The sequence below is a fragment of the Mobula hypostoma genome, chromosome 13 (genome assembly GCF_963921235.1).
Source record: "Mobula hypostoma chromosome 13, sMobHyp1.1, whole genome shotgun sequence".
In the NCBI taxonomy this organism is placed as follows: domain Eukaryota; kingdom Metazoa; phylum Chordata; class Chondrichthyes; order Myliobatiformes; family Myliobatidae; genus Mobula; species Mobula hypostoma.
In genome coordinates this window covers 68453053-68465079 of record NC_086109.1, presented here as the reverse complement: position 1 = coordinate 68465079, position 12027 = coordinate 68453053, and the positions used below count along the sequence as shown (strand labels likewise).

Here is a 12027-nt window from a genome sequence, read left to right as displayed (position 1 = left end):
TTTGAAGTATGCACATCTAAGCAAGTGGATTATACTGGTAAAAGTCCTAACATATTTTGAAGATTATTAAAAGGCTTTGGGGGATAAGGAAACAAGTGACTCTCGACATGATATTCAGCCTCTGACTTGCTTTTATTTATGTGGCTAAAATTTCTAGTCAATGAGAATCTTCAGCACTTAGATGGCTAGTGGCTCAGCGATGATAATGTCAACGAATGTTAATAAGAGTTTACTGGAATTACACATGTAACTTATCACTTTATGATCCATGCCTACATCCATAGCCAGGCTTTGTTTCATGTAAGAATGGGCAGCCTTATTATCTTTAAAAAAATCACTTCTAATAATCTGAAGTGCATGGTAGTATAAGTATATTCAAAGCAAATTCTATAAGCCGTTGTAGATTTACAGAAATCTACCTTATTAGGAGTCTCCGTATCAATTGCTTTTCTTCGTCACTGTATCCAGGCCAATCCTGCTGAATTTCCTTGTAGAGCTCATCCTTTAGTGTGTAACTGTTGTCCTTTGTATTTAACTTTGCCACCTATGGAGACAGCAAAACGGATGCTCATAGAAAAGCAATTTTAATCAATTTGTATTAAGACATAAAGTTAGAAATCAGAATGCAATTTTTATATTAAGTAGAGGTACTTATTCACAGTACAATTTTTGGTTTGTGGAGGCAATTAAATTGTTTTGCTAATAAGACCCTTTTTCCTGCTTCATCGTGAGGTACATTCTTGCAAGCTTCAACAGAATAAACAATATTACTTTGTACAATAAAGCCCATTTAAGTTTGATACCAATAAAATGAAATTATTGAATACAAATTTATGTATACAAATACAGAAAAAAACTCAAGTCATGCAAATAACTTCACTGCCAGACTCAATCAACAGAGATTATTTTTTCTGATTTTAAATTTATAGTAGTGGAGGCCTCATTCTACAATCCTGATCATTAATTGCATATTTTTTAAAAATCTCAGGGTTGTATGTGGTGACATGTATGCACTCTGATAATAAAGTTTACTTTGAATTTTATAATGAATGTTGTAATACAGGTGTTCCCCGCTTTTCAAAAGTTCACTTTACGAGACCTCACTGTTACCAAAGACCTACATTAGTTACCTGTTTTCGCTAACAGAAGATGCTTCACTGTTATGAAGAAAGGCAGCGCGCAGGAAAAAGCAGCGCGTGCCCTGAGCAGCCGCTCTCCCCCGGATTCGGAACGGCATTCTCGCCGACATTGCTTAAACACATCCCTGTGAGCATCCGTTAGCAAGATGAGTTCTAAGGTATCGGAAAAGCTTAAAAGAGCTCGTAAGGGTGTTACACTTAATGTAAAACTAGACATAATTAAGCGTTTCGATCGTGGTGAGTGAAAGTAAGGACAAAGTGAGTTTGGCTTGTGGAAGTTGACGAAGATGATGTTGAAGAGGCTTTGGCATCTCATGACCAAGAACTGATAGATGAAGAGCTGATGCAATTGGAAGAGGAAAGGATAACAATCAAAACCGAATTCAGTAGTGAAAGTGAAGTTGTCCAGGAACTGAACGTGAAGCAACTATGTGAGATTTTCGCTGCAATGATAAAGTACGACTTTAATTTTGAAAGGGTACGGTACATCAGTTTACGGCATATTTGCAGGATGGTTTGAGTCCTTACAAAGAACTGTATGATAGAAAAATGCGGGAGGCTCAGCAGTCAAGCAAGCATTCCACATCAGCCACAGCAGACGACGAACCTTGACCTTTGACATCGAGGCAGGCAGACATAGGAGAAGATGAGTTGCCTGCCCTAACGGAAACAGACGACACCCCAGTGTCCCACCACCCCAACCTCCGGGCCGCGGACAGATACCGATTCGCGGAGAATGCAGCGGTAGCCGGGAGGCGCACAGCACATCTTCAAGAAAAAAGCCAAAATAAACAAGCTAATTAATTAGGTGCCGCCCGCACGTAAATGTTGGCCCAGATCAGAGGCGATTGCCGATTGCGACTGCCTCTGATCTGGACCGACATTTACGTGTCGGGTGGCACCTAATTAATTAGCTTGTTTATTTTCGTTTTTTTTCTGAAAGATGTGCTGAGTGCGTTCCAGCTACTGCTGTACCCCTGCATGCTTTGCGTATCAGTCGGCGGCCCGGAGGCTGGGGGCCACTGCACCACCCAAACTCCAACGACTCAGCCTAACACACCATCATCAGTGTGCTCGGCAAACTGTCTTCCCGATTCTCCTAAGTGATACTACACTGTACATACATTATTTCTACTTTATATAGGCTGTGAATTTTTACGTGTTATTTGGTATGATTTGGCAGCTTCATAGCTTAAAGGTTACTGGAGAGAGTGTTTCTGCCAACAGCGTTTGTGTGAGATTTTCGCTATGAAGAACAGTGCCGGCAATGATTGTGGAAAAGCATTTCTACTTTATATTGGCTGTGTATTTATCATATCATTCCTGCTTTTACTATATGTTACTGTTATTTTAGGTTTTATGTGTTATTTGGCATGATTTGGTAGGTTATTCTTGGGTCTGCGAACGCTCACAAAATTTTCCCATATAAATAAATGGTAATTGCTTCTTCGCTTTACGACATTCTGGCTTACAAACCGTTTCATAGGAAAGCTCTACCTTCAGATGGCGGGGAAACCTGTATAATGTACTGGAATCAGACTCCAAATGTTACACATTTAAGGTAAATACAAATAAAACAGTGAGATCTTTTATCGACAGAATTATGAAGTCATTATGTATTTATCTATGACACATTTACAGCCTACAACTGTTTGTTTAAAAACAGGTTCAATGAATAATTCACCTTTGGCTGCAAATTCAAATAATCTTAAATGGTTTTCAAGTTTAAATTGAAATGACTCCATATATAATAACTTGCCGTTATTTCATGATCACCTTCATACCACAAAAGCAATCCTATCTGAATAACGAGTAAAACAAGTATATCTTCAAATAGAGTAAAAACTTAAGAGCTAGATGAATGTTAAACACAATATGTCAGAATTAAGATCTACAGCTTTACCATCTCTTGATGTGGACAATAGCATCCAACTTGACAAATACAACTGAAAAAAGCTTTATGAATACTCTATCATGTCGAATGCAAAACCATGAATGTAATAGACAAATTATTGTGCATCTCAGCCAAAAAATCACTAATTTTATTTCACTTCTCTCCTAAAGATCCATCTTCATTGAGTTTAACATCCAGTTGAATTAGATTATGCACTGAAATTAGCCAATTCCCCAGCCTGGTAGTTCCAGCACAGTTAATGGCATTAGCCTTCAACAGAACATGATAATTGCCCTGATGCATATCATCCACAAAAACAGGATAAATGTAATCTCCATCATTACATCAGGAATGGAATTATCTCACCTCCATTTAATGTTAATAATTATAAATTTGCCCCCAGCTTTGGAGCAGACAAGGATATCACTGAGGCTTGAGGTAAAAACTGGCAGGTAGCACCTGCTAAGCAAGTAATAACAACAAATAAAAGAAAGTCAAGACAACATCCATTGATGTAAGCCACTTCAACTATGCCTAATTCAGCTAAATGCATGAAACAGGTGCCAGGAAGCATCGCAGCTCTCTGGTCGGTCTCTCTCTCTCTCTCTCACACACACGCTCACTCAACACGACCATTAAATGATTACTTAATTTCCTGACTGATGATAGTTCTTTGCATTGAACAGATCTTGTGCCAGTTTTGCCTACATAACTAGGTCTATATTTAAAAGTTATTTTAAAAAAGTACTTAGGTATCCTAAGGCTTTGTTTTTGAAATATGTCCGCACAATGACAGCAAGAATGCAATGCGCTGATGAAAATCAGGTCAATATGTATTAAACCATTGTGCTTAGAATTAATGCCAGTCATTATTTGGGCACAGAATTTTTGGTGCAAGGTTTCTTGGCAGTCAGCTTGCTCAAATAGTTAAAATGTGTGTGACAAACTGGCAGCCAAAATTTATCTCTAGTAGAAAATTGGTCAGGCTAGTAATTGTCGCTGTTCCCTCTCAAAAGAACCAGATTTAAGAAATGCTGAAGGCTAAAACTGACCATTACTCTAAGGGTCAGTAATTAGCAGAGTACTAGGCACTCATTGCAAAACAAACTTCAAGTAGGCAACTGGAACTATGATCTTTGTTATTGTACTCTCACATGCTTTTAGCAGGCTTCTCATCAAAATTAACAGATCAGAAATGCTGGAAGAAATCCAACAATTAAAGGTTCATTCCATATTCATTAAATGAAGAATTAGTTTAAAAGGGTTAAAATACATTAGAGATGGCATGAAAAAATCTTCTATTTCATAAGGAGCTTCCTCTCATCAATATTTCATTACAGAGTAACATTTGTACAGCCTTCAGCCCCACAAGTTAGACCATATTTTCATCTGTGAACTCTGCAAAACATCAAGTACAAACTCATACAAGAAGCTATGTTGTTTTAAAAATCAGGATCACTCTCACTCAGAAACTTCATTTCAGGGTCCTTTCAAGCTGCATCTGATGATATAATTCAAATATGATATTTTACTAATGGCTGTTGCTTTGCAAGAATCAGGCAAATGCCTATCAGAATAGCATGTAATCTTTATTATAACTTTTACAATCACACCTGGAAGGAGTACTTTGCTGCACTACAGTGTCCCAAAGTGCAAGTGTTAGGGACATCTTCCAGGCTACCTCCTGCCCCTTTGCACAATGTTCCTGTGCACTGTTCTTGAAAAGCATGTCCAGATTCCTTGCTTCACCTCTCCCCCAAGAGTCACAATGATATGTACATTTATTGCAAGACTCCGCAATAGCTGAATGACTGCTGGTTATAGTGTGGTGAACCTTTTTAGTACTGCCTCCTGGTTCAGAGCTGTAAGGAGAGGTGCTATTAATTCAATCCCTAAAAGCTGATGTTTCTGAAACAGAGTAGCATTATGTGACAGAGCTTGCTAGTATTGTCATGGAACTGGCACTGATGGATGAATTTTGTACTTTTGGCTAGAACATTTTATAATCAGTATTTAAGAGACTGTTAATACTGCTTTCAGCTGCCATGTTTATTACTGAAGTTTTAACATTTTATTTTTACTTCAGATATTTCAACAGCCTTTTTCAGAAGATAGTCTGTGATTTAATTAGTTAACACATCATGAATCAGAAAAATGCTTCAAATTTAGGATTCCAGATGAAGAAAAATAGAGAAACACTTCTAAATTGTGCGTATTGGATATTGTCATAAAATGCCAAACATTGACACAGAAAGATTTGTTGACAGTAGGGAATGTGGCTTGCTTAAACTAGTAAATATTTGAAGTCAGATATTCTACAGAGCATAAAATGCTCTGTTTATACTTTGCAGGTACTGTTCATTCCTCATTTTGCTAAAGCTGCAATGAACTGAGGTTCAACAGAACAGAATGACAGTAAACACAAATTTAGTATCTAAGCTCTTAAGGAGATTCTGATCATAAAACAGTTAAAGGAAGATTTTAATTCACATTGAAACTTTAATGGTTTGCAAATTATTTTGCTTACCCTCCTATGCAAACAGAAATGTATTAACTGTACCATATTATGCAAAAATATATTAAACCACTAGACTATCTTCCTAGCTCGTCAGAGAATATACTGTTTTATGCTAGGGCTCATGCCATGCAACTGTGATTGTGTTATTTTGTTTTTATGGTGGAGTTGTGTTAAATCCTGTTGCTCCTTTATGAGTACAAAATTTAATTTGTGGTTCAACACAACCAGGAATTAAATGGAGACAAAATTACCCCACCTCTTTCACCCCAGTTTTTAGAAAACTTTCTGGTTGTACTCTTACTTATGATTTGATGCTCTGTGAATATATTTACATCAAGTTTATGATGGATGAAAGGTTTTCACAGAAAAATATTAAACTTAACTTGTCTATTTAAACATCTACATTGAAAAACCAAATTGATGCAATTATCAAGTGTAATAGGAAAGTTGAAAGTATTGAAATATGAACTTAATATAGTATAGAAAAGGTGGCTGAAATCTTGGCCATAATAGTGGATAGAACCCTTACATAGGAAGGATTTCACTTAGGTCGATATAATTAAAAAGGTGGAACAGTGGGAGCATACTGGTAATCAACTGGTACTGAGCTCATCAACTGACTGGAGTGTTTATGGACATCTTCAACCTCTCGCTTTGGCAGTTTGAGGTACCCACCTGCTTCAAGCAGACATCAATCATACTGGTGCCCAAAAAGAATACAGTAACCTGCTTCAATGACTATTGTCCAGTAGCATTGGCATCCATTGTGATGAAGTGCCTTGAGAGGCGGTCATGAAGCCCATCAACTCCTGCCTAAGCAGTGACTTGGATTTGCTCCAATTTGCTTATTGGCCAACAGGTCAATAGCAGATGCTATTTCATTTCCTCTTCACTCAGCTCTGGAACACCTGAGCAATGAAGGTGCATATATCAAGATGCTCTTCGTTCATTATAGCTCAGCAACCAACACTATCAGCCCCTTGAAGTTCATCACTAGGCTCCAAGAACAGGACCTCAGTACCTCTGTGCAACTGGATCCTCAATTTCCTCAATGGTAGGCCCCAGTTAGGAGAGATTGGCAACAACATCTCCTCCACACTGACCAGCAGTACAGGTGCACCACTCTACTCATTTTATATTTATGATTGTGTGGCTAAATACAACCCCAGTATAATATTTAAGTTTGCTGATGATACCATTGTTGTCAGCCAAAACAAAGGTGGTGACAAATCTGCATATAGGAAAGTCTGAAAATCTGGTTGAATGGTGCCACATCCACAACCCTTGACTCAATATCAACAAAACCAAAGAGCTAATTATCAACTACAAGAGAAGCCAGAGGTTTTTGAGCTTATTAGAGATGAAAAGGGTCAAAAGCTCTAAATTCCTGATATCAACAGATCAGGTGATCTGGCCTGGGACCAGTACTTAAGTGTTATCACAAAGAAGGCATAACAGTGTCTCTATTTTCATACAATTTTATGTACATTCTGTATGGCATCAAAAAACTTTGGCAAACTTCTATATATGCACACAGGAAGAGATCCTAACTGGTTGCATTAAAGCCTGATGAAATACCAATGCCTAGGAACTGGAAAAGGCTATAGAAAGTGGTGGAATCACAATGAGAAAATCTGCAGATGTTGGAAATCCAAGCAAAAACACACTAAATGCTGGAGGAACTCAGTAGGGCTGGCAGCATCTATGGAAAAGAGTAAATAGTTGCTGTTTCAGGCAGAGACCCTTCATCAGGAAGTGGTGGATACAGCACAGTCTATCACAGGCAATGCTCTCTCCACCACTGAGTATATTTACATGGAGATCTGTCAGCGTCCATCATCAAAGAACACCCCCAACCAGGTAATGCCCTCTTTTGCTACCACCATCAGGTAGGAGGTACAGAAACCTTAAGTCCCACACAACCAGATTCATGAACAGTTAGTACCCCACAATCATCAGGCTCCTGAACCGTTGTCAATAACTTCACTCAGCACTATTCTGAACTAATTGCACGATCTACAGACTCACTTTCAAGGTCTCTTTGCAACACATGTTCTTCTTATTATTTTTAATTGCACATGGATGTTAATCTTTATCTGTTTATGTTTAGTTTTTTATAAAATGCCACTGTATTTCTTTTTTCCCTTGCAAATGCCTACAAGAAAATAAATCTCAAGGTAGTATATAGTAACATATACAAACTTTGATAATAAATTTACTTTTAACTTTAGTAATGAAGTATCAGTATAACCAGATAGAAAGAAATGTAATGATTTAACTCTCTGTCTACCTTTGACCAGCTGAATAGACCCAGTGATATTTTTAACTCAGATGAATCAAGAGAAGCAATTATCTAAACAGACAGTAATGGAGGAACCCAAAGCTGTTTACATCTGTAAAATTGATTATCCTGAAGATGTCAGTTGAAGTAATTCTGAGTCAAATTGGAAATGATGGATTGTCAATTATTTTAAAATAAACTCTTCTCAATCAAAAAGAAGTGGACAGCTATATGTTATATCTATAGTGGTGTTGTTTTCAACATACAAATACATTTTGAATTGAATTACTGAATGTTCCTATTGGCAAGGAGTTTCCTTCCTCCATATTATATTCCCTTTGGAATTAATTTGTGTTAATTAATTATGCGATCTACCAATTGGCATTTTTTTCCTCTATGAAGTTTTATTTAATAACCCATCTCCATATTTGTATCTACTGAAAATAGATTTTCACCAAATGCTTTGTTCAATCTAACAGGCACACCTGTAAAATTTCTTTCAAAATATTGAAGTTATTTTCTGATACTACCTATCGAGAAGAACTCAATGTGAATGATAGATAAATTGTCCCACCAGCTAAGATTTCCACTTGTATGTAATTAGCAATAGGTTAACAAATCTGTTTCCAAAGCAAATACATTGGAAACTTGATAATTAAAATTAATGGTTTAATAACTTTAAAAAATGAATTGAAACAAACTAGAGAAGAACTGACAGAGCAATCAATCTTACACGATAGTATGGGTTAATTGGAATGCATCAGGAAATTGAGAGAACAGTTAACTTTGTAATAATCTTATCAAAAACATTTGGTAATAGTATACTACGCAGTGACAAACAAATACTGCGTTCAACTAATTAATTCTGCTAAAAACACCAACGTATCTTACACAAAGTTGTGCAATGTATTCATACCACACACATTCCTCTGCTTGGAATTATATGCCAAGATACAGAAAATCAGCTCTCCACGGGGAGTGAAATGCTATCCTGCAAATTAACCCATTCACCATTATACTGTATGTATGTCTATAGCCGCCAAACTTTAAGCACAGTTTTGTCCACTTTTGATGCAAAATTCCCTATTAAAATAATTACTCGCTCTTACCCTGGCTGCCAGCTCCTTAATCCAAATCCAGTGTTGCTCTGATTCTAAAATTTCAACTCATTTTCGAGCACAAGAAACCCACCAATGATTCCTTTGTCCTTGCAAACTGCTATAACACCAAGCTGCACCTCAACACCATGCTCTTAACCATTCTAATTTTTCTATATTGTTAAATTTCATGACACAGCATTAAGAACAGCAGAAGACTTGACTACACTTAGATGGTCATTCTTTCAACCTACATCATCCAAAATTCTGCTTCACATAGTCTTAATTTGTATCAAGCCCCACTCATCCATTCCTCCAGTGTTTGGATACCTAAACAGGGCTCTGATTAAATAATGTTACATTCAAATACCTCCATGGCATCTTCCTTCATATCTCTGTAATATCCTTTAGTCTTTTAATGTAACATTAAATGGCAATTACATTTCAAATACATTTAATTGATTGTAATGCACTGGTATCAATCTTAGGTTGGATAAGCTGTTTATTCTTTCTCACCTGGTCCAATACATATGAAAGTTCAGCCTTGTCCTTTGGATTAGCTTTCTCTCTCTCCAACCATACAATAAGCTCAGGCTTTTTATATGGTTTCAAAGCCAAAAGGTGGGTGATACGATCTCTCAGAGGCTTATAGGTAATTGAACTGACATGATTTTTCTTTGCCGCAAGGCATGGCATCATAGTGGGCGAGTGTTTCCTGAGTGGAATGACATCAGTAGCTTGGCTTGCTGGTTGCTTTCGAACACTGATTGGTTTGCGTGTACCTAGGAAACAAAATTGGATTTTAAGTGGTGATAAACATGTAACATGAAAAGAAACCAAAAAGGACTTTCATGTGCTATTAGAGCGTTAAGTGGAAATATGTTACAGAGAAATTCAATAAAAATAATGATTCAAAAGTGCTAATGTGTGGCTTATTTTAGAAATTAGTTAAAACAAATATTTGACAATTTCAAAATAATGTTTTCAAATGCTGTGCATAAATCTACAACTGTTCATACATTATAAATTACCTTTTCAACATTTTGAAACACATATTAAGGTACATACTTCTTGTATATGCTTCAACATTTTTAACTGAAACAATACTGCAAGTTTCTTGAGTTATAAGTTCTTATGATTGCTCAAATATATCTTGAGGAATGGGATTGGGGAACTGGATAACATAATTAGGAAGGAGAAGAGCAAAGAACAGGTCAGCATGTGATTGAAGAAGGGTGTAATTCAGAGCAACACCTCATGTGGGGAGTAGAAAATTGGAGTGTAACCAATGATATTTGTGAAGCATATGTGGAATAGGACTGGCTGTATGGTGAAGATAGGGTGAGCTTAGGAGGATTAACTGCATATTCAGGGGAGGGAGAGGATCAGGCAATTGGTCTATTGTGGAAGTGGAGAAACTCAAAACATTTAGTTTAACATCATATGTATATCCCCAGTTGGTCCTATGGGATTAAAACCAAAATCTGCTGCAGATGCTCAGCAATAGGTGCCCAAGGACAATGTGATACAAATTTTCCCAAAATTCTCCAAAAGATGTGTTGTATGGGCAATGTTGCCAACTCTGTATCCATGACTCTGGGGTTGCAAAGGTCTCCTACCCATACACACAACAAAATTTTAGGATTGATGTATTGTAGCTGGACTCTTGTCAAAATACACAATCTTTCAACCAATTTGACATGTGAGAAAACTGCATTCCAACAGAAAACTAATTCTTAAGTTTGTTGCCTAATAAAGTTTGGTTAAAACAGGTACATTCTGTTTAGTCTGTAATTGAATACAGTTTTAAGATGTTTTTACCTTGATGTGATGACCCTGGTTTAATTTCTATTGTTGCTCGACTCCAAGATTCCTTCTCTACTTGTGACATACGGTCCCGAGTCATCTGATAGGAGTCATCAGTGGCACAAACTGTAATTTTATCTTGAATGCTTCCCAGGCACTCAAGTTGGTTTCTTTCAAAACTGGTTTAAACAACAAAAGCAATGCTCAGCAACACAAATTTCAACTAAAAGTTTTAATCCTATTAAATTATCTTATTCAATTAATCTTCTAATAGAAAAAAGAAGAAGTCTACATATATTTTTACATGTTTAAAATAATAAGCTAGGTATCACAAAGAAAATCAGGCTACCAGAATACATAAAGTTTTAGAAGCCATTCAGCTATACTTTAGACAAAACTAATTTTCAGCTTCCTAAATTCTGGTATGATTTTACTAATTTCCAATGTCACTTTGTAATGCCCATGACTAAATAATAGAGTGAGTATGTTCAATGTTAATGACATCGTCAATTAAACACTTTCCTGCCCAATGGACAGACAGTAGATCCTTGCTCATCACCTCTAGTTTAATCATGTTGAAAAATAACAAATATCAACAGAAAAAAGCAGAAGAACATATCAATAATGGTATCATATTCAATGGTGTACAAAAGAACATGAGAAATACAAGCAGGAAGAGGCCAACTGGCCCATCATATCTGCTTTGCCATTCAATAAGATCCTGGCTGATCTGGTTGTGGACTCAGCACCACTACCTGCCTTTTTCCCCGCAACCCTTAATTCTCCTGTTATGCAAAAATCTGTATTTAATATGGTAGCCCATACTGCTTCCCAGCGCAGAGAAACCCACAGATTCATTATTCTCTGAAAATAGCAATTTTTCCACATCCCCATCCTACATCTATTCCCTCAAATCTTGAGGTTATCTCCCAATTCTAGTCCTACATACTAGTGGAAAAAAGTTCTTTCCTCTATCTTATCTATCCCTTTCATAATTGTATATCTCCAAAAGTTCCCCTTTCATTCTTCTGTATCCCACCTAGTCGCAGATGACTCAATCTCTCCTCTAAGCTGAATCCCTCATCACCGAAATTAACCACCTCTGCACTACCTTCAAAGGCAATACATCTTTCCTCAGGTTAGGAGAGCAGAACTGCATGCAGTACTCCAGGTACAGACTCATTAGTACCCTGTACCGTTGTAGCACAACTTCTCAGCAGGTAAATTTAATCCCTCTAGTAATGAATGACAAATTCCATTTGCCTTCTTGATAATCTGTTGCAGCTGCAAAC

General features: G+C 36.9%; 1 protein-coding gene across 2 annotated transcripts in view; it reads right to left on the bottom strand.

Annotated features, from left to right (window-relative positions):
* Positions 1-12027, bottom strand: part of LOC134355659 (RNA polymerase II elongation factor ELL) — a 101980-nt gene that overhangs the window by 36465 nt on the left and 53488 nt on the right. For both annotated transcript variants that reach the window (XM_063065905.1, XM_063065906.1), the window contains exons 4-6: positions 10751-10914; positions 9446-9711; positions 420-544 (exon numbers count right to left, since the gene is read on the bottom strand). In XM_063065905.1, the coding sequence (XP_062921975.1) occupies positions 420-544; positions 9446-9711; positions 10751-10914 (555 nt within the window). The remainder of the gene's footprint in view (positions 1-419; positions 545-9445; positions 9712-10750; positions 10915-12027) is intronic.